General features: G+C 40.0%; 1 protein-coding gene across 3 annotated transcripts in view; it reads right to left on the bottom strand.

The window, feature by feature from the left end:
- Cfap54 (cilia and flagella associated protein 54) overlaps nucleotides 1–19,786 on the bottom strand; it is a 301,539-nt gene that overhangs the window by 182,126 nt on the left and 99,627 nt on the right. For all 3 annotated transcript variants that reach the window (XM_052165291.1, XM_052165292.1, XM_052165294.1), the window contains exons 29-34: nucleotides 17,759–17,848; nucleotides 16,481–16,607; nucleotides 12,414–12,528; nucleotides 11,757–11,854; nucleotides 8,341–8,574; nucleotides 6,005–6,147 (exon numbers count right to left, since the gene is read on the bottom strand). In XM_052165291.1, the coding sequence (XP_052021251.1) occupies nucleotides 6,005–6,147; nucleotides 8,341–8,574; nucleotides 11,757–11,854; nucleotides 12,414–12,528; nucleotides 16,481–16,607; nucleotides 17,759–17,848 (807 nt within the window). The remainder of the gene's footprint in view (nucleotides 1–6,004; nucleotides 6,148–8,340; nucleotides 8,575–11,756; nucleotides 11,855–12,413; nucleotides 12,529–16,480; nucleotides 16,608–17,758; nucleotides 17,849–19,786) is intronic.

Raw genomic sequence — 19,786 nt, 5'->3', positions numbered from 1 at the left:
TTCAAACATGGCTCCGCTGGGCCTTGCCCTCTCCCTATTCCCTCTTCTTTGCTAAAAACTCTAAGATTATATTCCTAAAGTTAGTCACCAAGGTCTATATCCACATTTGATCACTTCCTTCTCCTAATGAAGGCCATCTATCACAGTCTTGAAGTCCAGCTATCAAGAGCCCCCTTAGGCTCACCTGATTAACAGGCCTAATCACAACAAACTCATCCTAACACAGTGTTTCCCTTTCTGCCTTTATAAACTGTCATTTTCCTATGGGCTGAGTCTGTCTCTGGCCAAGTCTGTCTCCTCCATACCCAGAAGCAATCTATTGTCCCTCCAGGGCAAATGTCCTTTCCCCACACCCACCCCTTGTTTCCTTCCCTCTCTCCTTCATTCTCTATCTCCTGCCTTTGTCTCTTATTTCCTGCCCTTTGTCCCTCTGGGGCAAATAAAACTCTTCTGTGCTGAAAACTTAGTCTTGGGATATCTTGTGCTGATTCTTCAATCCTTACAGAACAGTCAGAGGATGCTAATATATTTGCAGAGCAATCAAGATATTTTTGGTGGACCTTGGAATACTTAATTGTTAAAGCTAAGAAGGGCAATTACCAAAACATACTAACACAACTAAATTGCTGGGCTTTTTAAAATGGTACACATATCTAAACGTACATATATCTCTCTATCAGTGCTTTTGTGTGTGTGTGTGTGTGTGTGTGTGATATGTTGTTTGAGTCAGCCTTCCTCCACCTGTCCTTTCTGCTGGGGCAGACTCTTGCCAGCTCTGCTACAGTAGTCACCATCTCCTGATACTTCCTAGAGAACCAACTGCACTCAGGGCATTTGAGAACCAGCTACGCTCAGGGCATTTGGAGTGCAGAGAGGTCTGGGAGCACAGTGCACCATATCCAGGTGCAGCATGGAGATAGCTAACCTCCCAGGACTGTGGAGAGGCCTGAGAGTGCAGAGCTGATCCTGGGCCACAGAGCTACATACACAAACACCACCACAGGAGAGCTGGTCTCCCAGGAGTGCCTACATGCCTATGTGCACAGAGAGAATGGAATCCCAGGAATACAGATACACATGCTTGCAGGACAGATAAACAACAGTCCAAGACAGCAACACCAGCTAACTCCAGAGATAACCAGATGGCAAAAGGCAAACACAAGAACATTACCAACAGAAACCAAGACAACATGGCACCATCTGAATCCATTTCTCCCACAACAGCAAATCCTGGATACCCCTACACACCGGAAAAACAAGAGCGGGATTTAAAATCACATCTCATGAGGCTGATAGAGAACTTCAAGAAGGACATAAATAACTCCCTTAAAGAAATACAGGAGAATATATGTCAACAGTTAGAGGTCCTTAAAGAGGAAACACAAAAATCCCTTAAAGAAATACAGGAGAACATGCGTCAATAGATAGAAGCCCTTAAAGAGGAAACACAAAATCCCTTAAATAATTTCAGGAAAACACAAACAATCAAGTGAAGGAATGGAACAAAACCATCCAGGATCTAAAAATGGAAGTAGAAATAATAAAGAAATCACAAAGGAAGACAACTCTGGAGATAGAAGACCTTGGAAAGAATTCAGGAGTCATAGATGCAAGCATCAACAACAGAATACAAGAGATAGAAGAAAGAATCTCAGGTGCTGAAGATACCATAGAGACCACTGACTCAACAGTCAAAGAAAATTCAAATGCAAAAAGCTTGTAACCCAAAACATCCAGGAAATCCAGGACATAATGAGAAGACCAAACCTAAGGATTATAGGTATAGAAAAGAGTGAAGATTTCCAACTTAAAGGGCCAGTAAATATCTTCAACAAAATTATAGAAGAAAACTTTCCTAACCTAAAGAAAGAGATGCCCATGAACATACAAGAAGCCTACAGAACTCCAAACAGACTGGACCCAACAGAAAGTTCTCCCAGCACATAATAATCAAAACACCAAATGCTTCTATTCCTCGGGACTTATGCTATTAGAAGCATACCAAATGAAAACTCTAAATAAACAAAGAAAGAATATTAAAAGCAGTAAGGGAAAAAGATCAAGTAACATATAAAGGTAGGCCTATCAGAATTATGCCAGACTTCTCACCAGAAACTATGAAAGCTAGAAGATCCTGGGCAGATCTCATACAGACCCTAAGAGAACATAAATGTCAGCCCAGACTACTATACTCAGAAAAACTCTCAATTACCATAGACAGAGTAAACAAGGCATTCCACAACAAAACCAAATTTACACAATATCTTTCCACAAACCCAGCTCTACAAAGGATAATGGGTGGAAAATACCAACATAAGGAGGGAAACTACACCCTAGAAAAAGCAATAAAGTAATCTTCCAACAAACCCAAAAGAAGATAGCCACACAAATAGAATTCCACCTTTAACAACAAAATTAACAGGAAATAACAATCACTTTTCCTTAATATCTCTTAATACCAATGGACTCAACTCCCCCAATAAAAAGACATAGACTAACAGACTGGATACGTAAACAGAACCCAACATTTTGCTGCATACAAGAAACCCACCTCAGTGACAAAGACAGTCACTACCTCAGAGTCAAAGGTTGGAAAACAATTTTCCAAGCAAATGGTTCCAAGAAACAAGCTGGAGTGCCATTCTTATATTGGATTAAATTGACTTTCAACCAAAAGTTGTAAAAATAAAGGATGAGGGACACTTCATACTGGTCAAAGGAAAAATCTACCAAGATGAACTCTCAATTCTGAACATCTATTCTCCAAATGCAAGGGCACCCACATTCATAAAAGAAATTTTGCTAAAGCTCAAAGCTCACATTGCCCCACACACAATAATAGTGGGAAACTTCAACACCCCACTCTCAGCAATGGACAAATCACAGAAACACAAACTAAAAAGAGACACAGTGAAGCTAACAGAAGTTATGGACCAAATGGATCTAACAGATATTGATAGAACATGCCATCCTAAAGCAAAAGAATAAACCTTCTTCTCAGCACCTCATGGTACCTTCTCCAAAATTGACCATATAACTGGTCACAAAACAGGCCTCAACAGATACAGAAATACTGAAATAATTCTATGCCTCCTATCAGATCACCATGGTCTAAGGCTGATGATCTTAAGTGCAAACAAAACAATGGAAAACACACATACACACGGATGTTGAACAATGCTCCACTCAATGATAGCTTGGTCAAGGAAGAAAGAAAGAAAGAAATTAAAGACTTTTTAGAATTTAATGAAAATGAGTACAAATCATACCAAAACTTATGGGATACAATGAAAGCAGTGCTAAGAAGAAAACTCATAGCTCTAAGTGCCTCCAAAAAGAAAATGGAGAGAGCTTACACTAGCAGCTTGACAACACATCTGAAATCTCTTGAACAAAAAGAAGCAAATGCACCCAAGATGAATATATGGCAAGAAATAATCAAACTCAGGGCCGAAATCAACCAAATAGATACAAAAAGAACTATACAAACAATCAACAAAACCAGGAGCTGGTTCTTTGAGAAAATCAACAACATAGATAAACCCTTAGCCAAACTAACCAGAGAGCACAGAGGCACTACCCAAATTAATAAAATCAGAAATGAAAAGTGAGACATAACAACAGAAACTGTGGAATTCAAAAAAATCATCAGATCCTACTAAAAGAGAATATAAACAAAATTGGAAAATCTGGACAAAATGGACAATTTTATAGACATATACCAGGTGCCAGTGTTAAAACAGGATCAGATAAACCATCTAAATTGTCCCATAAGTCCCGAGGAAATAGAAGCAGTCGTTAATAGACTCCCAACCAAAAAAAAGTCCAGCACCAGATGGGTGTAGTGGGGAATTCTATCAGATCTTTAAAGAAGACCTAATACTGATACTCTTCAAACTATTCCACAAAATAGAAACACAAGAAATACTACCCAATTCATTATATGAAGCCATAATAACACTTATACTTAAACCAAACAAAGACCAAACAAGGAAAGATAATTTCAGACCAATTTCCTTTATAAACATTGATGCAAAAATACTCAATAAAATTCTGGCCAACTGAATCCAAGAATGCATCAAAACAGTAATTCACCACGATCAAGTAGGCTTCATCCCAGGGATGCAGAGGTGGTTCAATATACAGAAATCCGTCAATGTAATCCACTACAGAAAAAGACTCAAAGAAAAAAAAAAACCACATGGTCATTTCATTAGATGATTAAAAAGGTTTTGACAAAATTCAGCATTGCTTTATGATGAAAGTCTTGGAGAGATCAGGACTTCACCTAAACACAGTGAAAGCAATATACAGCAAACCAGTAGACAACATCAAACTGAATGGAGAGAAACTTGAAGCAATCCCACTAATTTCGGGGACCAGACAAAGCTGCCCACTCTCTCCCTATCTATTCAACATAGTCCTTGAAGTCCTAGCCAGAGGAAATCGACAACAAAAGGAGGTCAAAGGTACAAAATCTGGAAGGAAGAAGTCAAAATATCACTATTTTCAGATGATATCATCATATACTTAAAACTTCCACCAGAGAACTCCTAAAGCTTATAAACAACTTCAGCAAAGTGGCTGGATATAAAATTAACTCAAGTCAATAGCCTTCCTCTACTCAAAGGATAAACAAGTTGAGAAAGAAATTAGGGAAATGACACCCTTCACAATAGTCACAAATAATATTACATACCTTGGTGTGACTCTAACCAAGCAAGTGAAAGATCTGTATGACAAGAACTTCAAGCCTCTGAAGAAAGAAATCGAAGATCTCAGAAGATCGAAAGATCTCCTATGCTCATGAATTGGCATTATATACATAGAATTAATATAGTAAAAAATGGCCATCTTGCGGAAAGCAATCTACAGATTCAATGCAATCCCCATCAAAATTCCAAATCCTTCATAAAGCTAGAAAGAGCAATCTGCAAATTCATTTGGAAAAACAAAAAACCCAGGATAGTGAAATCTATTCTCCACAACAAAAGATTTCCTGGGGGAATTACGATCCTTGACCTCAAGCTCTACTACAGAGTGATAGTGACAAAAAATACACGGTATTGGTACAGAGACAGGCAGGAAGATCAATGGAATGGAACTGAAGGCCCAGAAATGAATCTACACACGTACGGTCACTTGATATTTGATAAAGGAGCTAAAAACATCCAGTGGAAGAAAGAACATTTTTAACAAATGGTGCTGGATCAACTGGAGGTCAGCATGCAGAAAAATTTCAAACTGACCCATTCTCCATGTTCAAAGCTCAAGTCCGAGTGGATCAAGGACCTTCACATAAAACCAGATACACTGAAATTTATAGAGGAGAAAGTGGGGAAGAACCTTGAACACATGGGCACAAGGGAAAATTTCCTGAATTGAACACCAATCAATGGCATATGCTCTAAGAACAAGAATTGACAAATGGGACCTCATAAAACTGCAAAGCTTCTGTAAGGCAAAGAACATGGTCAATAGGACAAAGCAGCAACCAACAGGTTGGGAAAAGATCTTTACCAAACCTACATCCGATAGAGGACTAATATCCAATGTATATAAAGAATTCAAAAAGTTAGACTCCAAAGAGTCAAATAACCCTATTAAAAATGGGGTACAGAGCTAATCAGAGAATTCTCAACAGAAGAAATTTGAATGGCTGTGAAGCACCTAAAGAAATGTTCACCATCCTTAATTATCAGGGAAATGCAAATCAAAAAAAACCGTGTCAGGCATCAGTTCGAGGAGAGGTTCTTGGTTCTATGAAGGCTTGATAGATACCCCAGCATGGGGAAATCGTGGGGCGGGGTAGGTGGAAGTGGTTTGGGTGGGAGGCATCTTCTTGGAGGCAAGGGGTGGGAGGATGGGTTGGGGATTTTCTGGGAGGGGGAAAACAGGGAAAGTGTATAACATTTGAAATGTAAATGAAGAATATATTCAATAGAAAATTAAAATAAAATTTAGAGGCAATTGCTAGAGTTGTCAGTGAGTGAGGTTCTTTTACCTGTGGGTTGGTTATACTTCTTTTTCTTAGAGACATTAAGGGCATCTGTCATTGCTTTGTAGCTGTCTACAGTCAGCTTTGCTGTTGGTAACACTGTTCCAGAGTGGAACAGTGAGAAGAGGTTAGGATCACATGACCGGAAACTAAAAAGAGAACCAATATATACATATATATGTATGAAACATCATAAACAAAATCAACTGTCATTTAAATTCAGCTAATTTTTGTTTTTAAAGCATTTATAGATGTGATCTTAGACCATAGATTCTCTTGGCAGATAATCAGCCCCTAGCACTTTAGCATGGACTTTTGAGATTATACAATGTAACTCTACTGTTAGGAGTTTAAAAACTGTACCCTTCCCTAAAAGGATCCTTGAATATGGGAATGAAGCCTCTCTGAGTTCAGCACAGTCATTTATGTTGGGTTAGGGGCATGGCTCTGAGGTAGACCTATGTAAGGCTCTGGATTTAATCCCTACTATTGCAATAAATAAATATTATTACAATAAAATCACGTGATTTGGGTATAACCCAGTGAAGATAATATGTTAAGTGTATATCCACAGTCATGTTTCTTTTTAAAAAATAAGATCTGAGCACTAAGTATTGTTACAAAGATAAACAACAAACATCCACTAATAATCATAAGAAAATTACAGTTATCAGCAAATTACCACTAATATAACCTTGACCACTGATTGCTTTATTGTGCTATCATCAGGCAGAGTTGGTGACATATGACAAGGAGACATCTGGAAACCCAGAGAATACCAAGAAAGCCTGTCTCTTCCCTGCCAAGGGCCACACTATGAAGCTAACTATTGCTTCTTAAGGAACTGAATTCACTCTGTGGCCTACCTAAGCTATTACAACCCTCCTAAGCCGGCCTCAGCTCTAGAATTACAGCCACTGTGACCAGCTAGCTAGTCACTAGAATGCAGATCTCTGAGGCTCTAACCAAACTTGTGGGGAAATGGCAAGAAGGGCCAAGTTCATTTCAGATTTTCAACCTGAAATTTCTTCGCCTCATTGGTTTACTGAAATAAACACCCACTTACATCCTTTACTCCAGTCTTTCCCCGCAGCCATTCCATTTTGTGTGCTCCTACCAAGAAAACTCTTTATCATGCTCCTGCTCAAAACCCCTTAATAATATCCTTTCACATAGAACAAAATAAGATCAGATTTAACATAAACTGAAGACACTTCATGACTGGGTACCGACTGACTTTTCTATTTCTTACCACCTCTTGCATTTGTCCTAGATTTTGGTCAGACTATTTGGGGTTCTATCCTGTTTCCTACCTGTACAAATAGCAATGACTTTTGCTATTTCCTTTATTTTATTTTATTTTATTTTATTTTATTTTATTTTATTTTATTTTATTTTATTTTATTTTATTTTATTTATATGAGTACACTGTAGCTGTCTTCTGACATACCAGAAGAAGGCATCAGATCTCATTACAGATGGTTGTGAGCCACCACGTGGTTACTAGGAATTGAACTCAGGTCCTCTGGAAGAGCAATCAGTGCTTATAACTGCTGAGCTGTCTCTCCAGCCCAACTTTTGCTATTTCAATGATCCAGAATGTCTGCTTTTCTGGCTGGTCATTGCTAAACATTACCCATCCATCGACACCCAAGAGTAACATCTCCATGAACCTTTTCCTAAAAAGTCAAGCCACCAGGTTGTAACAAAGAATTTATATGTGCTCAACCATCTACCATCAAATAGAATTATGCATGGGTGTTTATAATATACTGTCAGACTCCAATACGTATATCTTGTCCATCTCTGCGTACTTGAGGCATCTAGCTCACTGCCCTGTGTTCTTCACCAAATATTGTTTTGAATGGAAGACTTTATATCACTTTTGTAACAAATACCTAGCATTTGTTACAAATAATATAGTCTTCTCTTTGTATCTACCTCAGCACTTAGCCAGAGGTATAGAATAAGATCTCAAGTTGCATCTTTAATTCATGGCATAAATCTTACATTAAGAAATATGATGTCTTAGTTTTACAAGCCTCCAAAAATATCTCTGAAGGAAAGGGATAGTAACATGTCTGCTAACATCAACAGGTATCACAGGGTCAGCTACACTGATAAATGTATTCAAGGAGTATGCAAATTAGCACCACACTGGACATTATTGAGCATGTATTTGGGAAAGAGACCAAAATAACAAAATATGGAAAACACAGTAACAGCCAGTATAGTGCAGACATTCTGACAACCTTGCTAAACTGGAGCCTCTAGCATACAAATGCACAGTCTGGGCCCAGGAGATGAATGGGAGGGAGGGGGGGACCAGTATCATTCTATACCTGACACTGGAATGCGAAGAACTGAGTCTCGTCGCCTTTGTGCGCTCAGACAGCTTTTGTAAAAACAAATGGTAGTGTGCGTTTGCCAGATACAGGTTCATCTGAGCTCTCCAAGGCAGCTCCTCAAGAAGTATTTGATGGAACCTCTTCCTTTTAACGTAAGTTAAGATTAAGGGGTTCAAGTTATCATTCAGGCTTCGATAGGCCATTTTCCTAACATCGGTTCTCTTGTTTCTGCCAAGGGAAAAAGATGTTTCGAAGTTATACAATAAACAGACAGACGGACAGACATTAAACAATGAAGAATGATGATTCTGATTTGTACAGAATGTATCTTGAGGTCACTCGACTACACTTATGCAAATGGACGTGGCTCATTTAGTATTCCCTTGGTGCTTAAGACGTGAAATAGTGTGCAAGGGAAGCTGCAAGGGCAAGCTTTGGGGGCCAAGACGCCACTTAATTGCCTTCCAGAGTCTTGCATGTTCCAGTTCAAACAGACGCTCTGCTCTTCCATCCTCCAAAGCCCACTGGGACTTCACAGGCCACGCAGTTTTCACATTGATCAGCTTTTTCAATATTAAACAACAAATTCATTTCTCTATATTGGTCCTTAAGGGAAAAGACAATGAAGCAAAATTTTGCCTAGCATTAGTTAGCCTCCACAGGAAATAGAGTTTCAGTCAAATGTAGATGAAAATAATTTCAAAAATGAACATATTCAATACATTCCAAGGGGAAAATACTCAACTTTTATTTAATAGTTCATATTTGAGTCTAATTTTGCTTTTCTGAGAATGGATTTTGTTATGTAGCTCAAGCTAGCTTTGATCTGTCCATCCTCCTGCCTCAGCCTTCAAATCATTACGAGAGTTCAATTTAAAAAAAAAAAAAAAAACTATACATTTAATCTTTTCAAAACATTCCCATAGCTAGCCTGGTGAATTGTTTGCAATCATGAAGATATGCGTTTGGATTCTCAGAGCCCACCTCAGACGGATGTGGTAGTTCATGCCTGTAATTCCATCATGGGAGGCAGTACCAGAAGGATCTCTGGTGCTTACTGGTCAGCCATTCCAGCCAATCAGCAAGCTCCAGATTCAGTGAGAGACCTCAACTCAAAACTTGAAGTAGAGAGTGATTGAGGGAGATACTCAGTGTCAACCTCTGGTCTCTACATGAATCATCACATCAGAATATCTCAAGTACCTCCTCCCCCCCCCAAAAAAAAACTAGTGAAAGTATATTTATAACTAGTCATACCCCTCCACCGAAGCATTTCCCTTTTCTATTAAAATAGAAATAAAATATTTCTATTTTAATATTCTGGTGCCTGATTACCCTCTTCACTGCCTTTCCTATAAGCCCCATTTCTTCTCTCTTGGACCTTCTTCCAGTTTCATGACTTCTAGCCACACCTCCCTCTGATACATACATACATATTACGCTATTGTTCAGCTCTGAATATATTAAATTTGGTTAACAAAAGTACTTTAGTTCAAGGCTTCTGGGCTTCTCATTGTTGTAATCGGTTAAATTTTTCCACCAACACTATGAATCTTTTAAATGATTATCCTGAGAATTAAAAAGTGTTAATTTGCCAAAACAAAATTAATCTTGTCCTGTGTAGGGAGATCAGTTCTCAAGAGAAGAGCCCCTGGGGCCCCACTGGAAAGCAGAAGGAAGTCCAAGGAGAGAGAAGGAGGGCAGGCCAGCCCAGCAGCTACACAATTGCACCCTAACAACAAGACCAATCACCATGGTGATGAGTGTCACATATGTCCTGTGGATTACATAGAACTAAGCAGATACACAGAGAGACACCTGTATGAATTCACATGAAGTTTCTGTACTCTGAATAAAGTCATCGGATTGCATTTCTACCAGCATCTTGGTTTGTGATAATGTGAAGAGTCACAGAGTCTCTTAGAAACTAGTTAAAGAGCTTATGGGGTCTGTTTCCCTTAAGTATATATAAATCCTAAATTATCTGAAGAAAATGTATTTAGCACACATGTCACAACAACTATGTCCATATCACAGGATCTGGGGGATTATGTCTTAGCCAATAAGCAACAAGAAGGAAAAAAAAAATGTAGGAAGGAAGCCTGGGAAAGAATAAACCAGATTTTCATTCTCTGTACATACATTCTATGACCATCCACACAGACAGACTTGAACCCAGAAGTAAACTTATCAACTCACGTAGACGATCTTTATACCAAGATTCTATTATATCTCTATTCAAAGAACAGAAGAATTCAGAAATGTAATTTTTAAAATCCATACAAAACTAGTGCTTTATGTAGCTAACAAAAGGGAAGTAACACATTTAGGGAGAAACCACACGATGTACTAAAAAAAACATTACAAGCTCTTAAAATGCAGCCTGTCTTCTAAAAGAAAGACACAGAGTTGCAAAGAAACAAAACAAAACTTCCCAAGTGGGTGTATATATTTGATTCTCTTTTCAAATTCACAATAGAACACTTCCTATTATTCAGGAAGCGTGTCTGAACTATTTTCTGGAAGATTAGTCAAGACCTGGGGGGAGGAAAACATGGTGCTAGAGGGACGTTTTCTATCAGACAACAAGTTTTACTTTAAAGCAAAAGGCATCGCAATAGTAGGTTGTTGGTTCAGAAAGAAGATAAATAGACTAACAGGACAGAGAAGAGATCCCAAAACTAAATCCATGATAGTCTGTAAATAACAAAGGTGGCACTATTGGAAAACAGGCTATCCAATAGATGGTGCCATCTAAACAATTAAAATTGAAGGGAAAGATGGCTCATCATTTAGGAGCCCAGGCTGCTCTTCCAGAGGACCTGGGTTCCGTTCCCAGAACCCACCATGGCAGCTCAGAACCATCTGTAATTCCAGTCCCGGTGTACCCTCTTCTGGCCTTCATGGGCACTGCACACGCATGTTACACATACATGCCTGAGGGGCAAACTACTCCTATACATGAAATAAAAAATAAGTATTTTTAAAGGATCCTAGGTCCTCAGAAAACAAAAAGCTCCCAACTGGTCTCAACTACCGGCTCCTACTAAGGGCTCTATGGCCAACGCTCTGCAGCAGATCCTATTCACAGCACTCGCTAACTTGCCTTGGTTACTGCTCTTCTGATCGTTATTAAGCCTGAAAGCCAGGATGCTCTCCTACTTCTACTGTTTGATGGTTTCATATGCTTACATGATGGATTTTACAAGTTGCATCCTTCCTTCTTCTCTCTCCTCTCCTCCTCTCTCCCACAGCAGTCCTGTTTCTCAACAACTAATCCACACCCCACCCCAACCTCCACTGCCTAGTTCCATGTCTTCTTTGCGTGTGGGAACCACTGAGCTTGATTGGTTTGCATATCAGGTTTTCCAGGGTATCCAAAGTAGTGCCTAACGCATGTTCGTTAATACCTTTCCAGCTCTGCCATGTCAAAAATGGACGGATTCTTGTAGAAAAAGTCTTTTAGAGTTTCCTTTTTCTTCCTTCGCCTTCTTGGTAAGTCTGAACTCTTCATGGAAGAGAGAAACAATCTTAGAAAGGCAAACGTAGAACATAAGCATCTCCCCCAGCCTGCATCCTACGAATACTGCAATGCATACTTACCTTCTGCCCTGGAAACACACTGGTTTTCCTACATCCTTTAGTAATAATTACTGGCAAGGGGCTGAGAGGTGGCTCAGCAGTTAAGATCACTGGCTGCTCTTTCAGAGGACCTGGGTTCCAGTCCCAGCACTCACTTGTTGGCTCACAACTGTCTGTAACTCTAGTTCCAGGGGATCTGGGGCCCTTGTTTAGCCTCTATGAGCACATACATGCAGGGAAAATACCCAAACAAGTAAAAAAATATATACGCAAGTAATTATAAAAAGTAAAAACAGACCCATATAGACAAAAAATATCTGATTGGGAGAATATCTAATTCTTTAAGAACTTATCATTTATGATGAAAGTATAAACAAATTATAAAATTATACCTCTCTGTTTCATATTTTAACAAATCAAAACATAATCAGCCATCTCTATATATACAATCTCTTAATCAATTTTATGAATTTAAAGTTACTTACCCTCCCTATCTCGATCACAATGGCTTTAAATTTCCTGGGAGATTTGAGTGTCTTCCTACAAATGACATTCTCCTTATATCTTATCCTTTTCACTCCAATAAGGGACTCATTTCTCCTAATACACAGACACACAAAAAAAAAAATTGGTCAAAAAATATGTTTAAAAAATGGTTGGCAACAACATGAAAGTACTAAATCTCTAATGAACTCTGTGGTTGAAACTGTGCATAAAGGAAGGGAGCCCGGACGGCCCGCTCCGTGCAACACACAGTGGGGATCCCCGGACATCCAGACTAGCTGACAGCCTAACGGTGCAATGTCACTGCACTGAAACTTGTGAGAAGGGCTCACACGTGCACAGAAAAATGAGAAGGGGATAAAAGTACCGTGTAGGCCGGACAGGAATGGACTGAAGAGAACCTACAGTTACCTCCCTTCACAGTCAGGACAAAAACCACACACCGCAGTGGCCCGAAGCAAACTCTCTTGCTTCTGACGGACTTCAGTCTTTCCTTATTCCATCCTGCACACGCAACCCAAAGGCCACTGCCATTTGCTGAACTTTCTCCCTCCTCCACTCCTCTTGGGAGCGCTCAGCCTTATCTTCCCAGCACAGCTTCCCGATTTTCCAGACACCATAAGGTCTTTCTCTGTATCTTGCTATTGAGATTGGTCAGCTACTTTTCCTGAAATGCATGCATTTTCTGGAATTTCTATTCCTGGTCTAACAGGTTGAATGGGGAACAGAAACTTGAGTGAAATACCAAGCTACAAGGTTAACACCATGACTGAGTCTAGATAATGCGTCCTACCTTAGACTACACTATATGATCAAAATGTATATTGTTCCTAGTAGTACTGCTACAATATTGTGTGCCCTCTATGTTTCTCTCTCTGTCTCTGTCTCTGTCTCTCTCTCTTTCTCTCTCTCTCTCTCTCTCTCTCTCTCTCTGTGTGTGTGTGTGTGTGTGTGTGTGTGTGTGTGTGTGTGTGTGTCTGTGTCTGTGTCTGTGTGTGTCTGTGTGTGTGTATTATAACTACATGTGTGTTTGAAAGAACATCTAGACAGGCATGTGGTGGCCAGAGGATAAACATGAGATCTGGTCTTTTATACTCTGTTTTCCTTCCCCATGACAGGATTTCTCTCTGAACCTTGGGGGTGGCTATTTGACTATTCTGGTAGCCAGCTAGCCCCCAGAAATTCTCTGTCTATAAGCCACAGTACTAGCACTGTGTGTGTTCTTGGTCATACGGGGTATTTACACAGACGCTAGAGATGGGACTCAGGATCTGATTCCTCTCCAGCCAGTGTTCTCACCCACTGAGCAATGAATGCCCTGGCCTCTCCCTTTGCTTTTGATTCTTTATTGGACAACGAGAATCCTTCCTTCATTGTTCCTCGTTCTTAAATACCATTCATTATTCTAGTCCAGTCTCCAGTTTCTCTGACAGAAGCTGTACCAAAATTATAATAATAAACCTACAGAGTAATTTTAAGGTAATAAAAACCTTTACAAATTGTACTGTACTGACTTTTCATTTTATATAAAGTGTGTATGTGTGTGTGTGTGTGTGTGTGTGTGTGTGTGTGTTATAAAATATGTTGGGTCTTTTTCATATTAGTCAACCCTCCCACACAGTCTCTGGTAAATTTAGTCAAAAATGGGATTTTTTTTCATTATACTTTCAAGTTTATACAGGAAAGCTATTGATTTTTGCATCTAACTTTCCTACAGAATTCAACAGGTTCTGCTAATTATCTTTAGATTAAGTTAAAAGAAACAATTATTAGTGAATGTCTCCTTTTTTCAGAGGACTTCAATGTGGAATCCATTTAGCATTTTTAATTCTCCATGCTGCAGTAATCATAAAATCTCCCCCATCTAATTTCTTTCCTTAATACACAGGCAAGAATTTACGGAGCAATGCTAATTGTCAGAAGGTAAAATGAGTTTCCTTGTTTGGGGCTTAATTTAATAGAAAATCATATGATCTTAATTTTACAGGAATAATCATTGAATTTACCAGATAATTTTTTAGAAAACTCCTAATGGTTCCTGTGGCTCCCGGTGACAATTATATTTTCATATTGCCTACTCCATCTGCACTAAGAATCAAATCTTTATTTTACAGCTGGACTTCTGAGCTGGTGTTTATTGGTATTTCTGTCTCTGTATGTATATTTCTCAGGACACTTGACTTGTATGTTTTCCTACTTGTTTCCTCTCTACACCGAGTTGACTAGAAAGCCTTATCGATATGTGGTGAATAGCTGCATACCAAATGAAAGTATTCATTTCTTTAAAATATGAAAAACTTGCCCTGAACAAAGTTGAGCTATCCAAATGTTCCTGCTGCTCTTCTCGGGGGTTATAATCCTTTCTAGGTGCTTGCCACTTTCAACTATGGTTTTAAATTTATTTTCTGTTCCTGTTACCCATGCTCCTCCTTTTATGATTGCACTACATGGAAATTTTCTTCTTGTACCCATACTCCCAAAGAATGAGCCTTTGTGGCAACTGAACTGATTTCAAACCAACGTATAATTGATGTTTTTCTACTTTTTATTTTCCTATGTCTTTCTTAGATTTGCTTTCTTTTATTATTTCTTGACTTTAAAACACATTTAATCTCTTTTTCTCTGCTCTGCAACAGAAGTTTCAAAAGCTAAGGATCTGCCTTCAGCTGCCGCTCTGGCTGCCTCTGATGGGTCAGGTTTCTTTTCTGTTACTTTTGGTCTCCTAAAGGCTTTAAGAGACATTTGTTCTCTACAGAGTGGAGACATAAATTTATCCCACCAATTATGCATATCTGTATCTTTCCTCTTTAAGTCTGTTTTCAAGTGAGTTTTCTTCCAATTGTGTGTGTGTGTGTGTGTGTGTGTGTGTGTGTGCATGCATGCCCATGTGTACACACATGAGTACACGTGAGCACAGAAGCCAGGAGAGGGCATCAGTCACCGGAAGCTAGAGCTACAGGCAGCTGTACATTACCAACATAGATGCTGCGAACAAAACCAGGGACTTGTAGAAGAGCAGGAAGTGCTCTTAACAGCCAGGCCGACTCCCCGTCTCTGTACGTGGCATTTTAAGCCACAAGATCATCATCATTTCTCTTTGAAAACCTTCATGAAATACCTTCACTGGGGTTTATAAATTCAACCCGTAAGGTCACCCACATTGGCATCAAAAGGTGGCATAAAACACCTAACAGGGACTGTGCTATCTGTGGTGCCAGAACATCTCATAGACTACAGAGACTCATGTTTAACCCGCATCCCTGTTTCGCACAAGAAGTGATGCTGTGAATCAGAGAAATGCAGATGGAAATCGTCCTGGTGTGAGATGAAGTATGACACACACAGAAACATGCCACGCATGTGCATGTGAGCAAACAGGCATCGGTACTACATATGTTTCCTTCCCTATCCACCCTGACTTGGTGAAGACCTCTGAAACTGTCTCCTTGGCCTCTGCCACTGCCTCAGCCTCCAGGCTCAGGTATTTGTGATGGCGCTATTCATGTTCATGATACATTTCATTGTTTAGCTTTCAGACAGGCTATCGTTACTATTTTATTGTCGCTGTTGTCGTCGTTATTGTTGACTTTGATAGTCCTTGTAACTTGCCTGAACATAACAAAACAACTTCTGACTTTCCAAGTCTTGACTGCTTCTTAGCTGAATATGACTTTCTAATTCTGACCAGTTCTCTGATTGACGTGGCCCTATTATACTTAATAGACAGCCTCCTGCAACTTTTAAAAATATTATGTCTATATATTCCAAGTTTTGGCTTTCAGAAACAAGGTATCTCTTTTAGAAAGAGTGTTTCTGTGTTGATCCCCATCCTTTTGATGGCATTTTAAAAATAAACGTCATGTTATCTGCTGTTAGTGATGGGAACATGTTCTGGTCTGGCTTCTTGGTTCTGGTGCAGATATACTTTTATGTTTAGACCACACAAACCTTCTTTGTCTATCTGCTCACAGTTCCGTTAACCCTGTAGTTTCCCTCTACCTTCGCAAAAGTCCCTGACAAATATTTGCAGAACTAGAATGGCTCGTACCTTTTCAAGAAGTCATAAACGGGGGCAGATATCTCCACCATGAGGTGAAACTTCTCATCGTTCATGCATTTGAGCATAATTTGGGTAAAGAATTCCAGGAATCTCGGTCTTTGCTTAAATTTCATGACTATAGAAACGAGAAGTTCATTGGAGCGTTACTAGTGTCCCTTGAGGTTCCTGGCTGTCCTCAGTCACAGCAGGCATGCCTATTAATCTGCTTTTGGATTTCCCGTTTATTTCATTTATTTCCTTTTTAATCAAAATTCCTCCCCTCCCTTCCCAATCCCTCCCATTTCCCCCATCCCCTCTTAAAAATCACTGCCTCTTTTTTTAAAAAATTATTGTTACACACACATATATACACAGATGATTATATAAATACAACCTGGTAAGTCTGTGTCGTGTTTTAATATATTTATATGTATGTAATATATACATATATATGTATGTTTTAGGACTATTTGTATTAAAATATATATATATATATACCCACCGATAAATGTAGCTCTCACCCTTGTCAAAGAAGCGTCCTTTGGCAGCAGAGAGAGACCATTACAGAAAGCTACAACTCCTCAAAACACAGAACAACTAACCATAGGGCCTCTAACCCCAACTGATACATCTATGTTAAAACCTGTGTGCCTCATGCTATTGCAACACTCTCTCAGCCCGAACAATGGCAACATCAGTCAACATTCAAAGAAGACTCTTGTGGGGCCCCATCCCTAGACCAGGACTATAGCAGAGAGACAGGGTTACTCTCTTCCAGAGATGAGCTCCCTTATCAGTTAGGTTTCTTACTTATAAACATTACAGGACTCTGTGTTGGCTGAGCTACTGTTTTATTCCGAGGGCCACTGATAATTTTACACTGCGTATTTGGCTTATCCTACAAAAACCTCAATAATATGAAAGATTTAACTGAAGCTGCTTGCGGCCTGTGGCCACCAGGAGAAGGCGCTTGTCAGGTCTTACACTGATTTGCTCCACACATCCCTCAGAGCTAAACAAAACTGCTGCCACATCTTCCTAGCTGAATTTTAAAATGACTGCTCTTTCCAGTGCCCTTCTTTTTGTCAGCTTCATAATGACACAGTTTGCTTCAAAGCCACCAGGAAGGTTCTTTCTCCCAGGGCTTTCAGTCACCCGGTTAGGTTTCTCAATTACCTAGCAGTCAAGCACTTGCATTCTTCTCAGCGGGTGGGAATGCCAAGCCCTAGGGACCTCGGAGCAAACAGCAGAAGCTCTCTACAGCAGAAGCCTCTTCCCGCCACTCACCTTCCTTCATCGCGCCCTTCACCGTCCAGTTTAAAACCACAGGGTAAAGGAAGATCGGGTCCTCGGATCCAGATAGTTCCGTTGAGGTAACTAAAGTTAAAAAAAAAAAAAAAAGATAAAAAGAAAATCGTTTAGAGGGGTAACACCCAACTAAAAACTAAAGCATGGGTCTTAAAATATCAAATATACCATGTTTTGGAGGGTAGGGGTATTAAAAAAAATCAATTACTTTCCTTCCCCTTAAAATTTAAGGGGCCAACCAACAAGATCTAGCTGTGACACTAACCTGTCCTCAGGGAGTCACTCTATAGACCTTAACCTGCAGCACAGCCAGTGGAGCCAGTGAGAGTCAAGTTCCACTCTCTTGGTGTCAAGAAATGGAGTCATGCCTGCTGGTGGTGGCCACACGCCTGTAATCCCAGCACTCTGGGAGGCAGAGGCAGGCAGATTTCTGAGTTCGAGGCCAGCCTGGTCTACAGAGTGAGTTCCAGGACAGCCAGGGCTACACAGAGTAACCCTGTCTCAAAACAAACAAAAAAACAAACAAACAAAAAAAAAACAATCCAAAAAAACAAAAAACAACAAAAAAAAAAGAAAGAAAGAAAGAAAAGAAATGGAGTCATGTAGTGGGCTCACATGAAATAAGTGGTCCTCCTGCCTCAGCCTCTTGGAGTGCTATGACTTCTTGTATGCACCACCTTGATTGGCTCTGTTCAAGCAACCCTGACATGTTTGAATTGTGAAATCTGATGGTTGGGGGTGGAATGGAGTGCAGTGGGGTGGGTGGGCCAGGGTGGGGTGGGGTGGGTGGGCCAGGGTGGGGTGGGGTGGGTGGGCCAGGGTGGGGTGGGGTGGGGTGGGCCGAAGCAGGCCATATTTAAAATCTCTGCCTCCAGAATTCTTGCCTTTGAAGTAGAGATAAGAGCAATTTCCTTATCCGGTTGTTACCCAGATTTTGCATGATTATTTAATGTATTTAAAAGAGTGTCTCACAGTGAGTAAAGTCTTATTAATAAAGTGTTGCGACCCCTGCACAAAATCATTTTTATTGTTACTGAATTTACTGTGTAGCTGGTAATAGGTTTTATTTCTTAATAAAAATTTGTTGATATCGGGATAAATAATTCACTTTACATTTTAAGAAATCATACTTTTATGCGCGTAATTAGATGATTAAAGTTGGCCCTAAAGTAGGTTTACCAATAATGAGAACAATATAGCATCAGGCTCAAAAATTCAGCCTGAAACAGGCAAGAAATATGTTGAAAATGAGAGGAAGCCAACAGCATAGCCACAGGTATTACAAAAGGATTGAGGTGGAGCCTAGTGCTCACTCAGTTCCCAAAAGCCCAGCCACCTGGGAGAACAATGAGTAAGCTCCTTTTCTTCTGCAATACTGAGTGTGCTTAAAAAAATAAACAACAAACAATTATCAAAAAGTAAATCAAATTCCCAGGTGTCTTTGCGAACTGCGAAGTCCAAAGAGCTGATCGTTACATTAACACGTCAGTCTACCCTAACGTTACTCTAAGGTGATGACCTAAAATTAGGCTTACCCCTCACTACAGGTAGGTCAAGGTTCAGAGCACTTTGCTGTCACACAACCCTGGGGCTTCTCCCTAGCATAGCTGCCTTTAGGGGAGCACCTCCCGATTTGAGGCCACCCACCCCTCTCATACACTAACCAATACATTTGCCTCCCAGTCAGTTATAACAAAATAGGAGGTGTGTTCTGCTCCCATAGTCAGGGTCCAGGGATGTTGTCCCACATCCTTCAGTGCCCAGGTCCGAGACACCCCTACTGTGCTGGCTGGTTTTATGTCAACTTGACAGGAGAGCTAGAGTCATCCAATAGGAGGGAACCTCAATTGAGAAAATGCCTCTGTATGATCCAGCTGTACTGCGTTTTCTTAATTAGAGATCAATGGGGGAGGGTCCAGCCCGGAGTGAGTAGTGCCACCCCCGGGCTGGAGGTCCTGGGTTCTATAAGCAGGCTGAGCAAGCCAGGGGAAGCAAGCCAGTAAGCAG

Source organism: Apodemus sylvaticus, chromosome 20, assembly GCF_947179515.1.
Source record: "Apodemus sylvaticus chromosome 20, mApoSyl1.1, whole genome shotgun sequence".
In the NCBI taxonomy this organism is placed as follows: Eukaryota; Metazoa; Chordata; class Mammalia; order Rodentia; family Muridae; genus Apodemus; species Apodemus sylvaticus.
The sequence above is the reverse complement of the archived record's forward strand: the minus strand, read 5'-3'. Positions and strand labels throughout refer to the sequence as shown.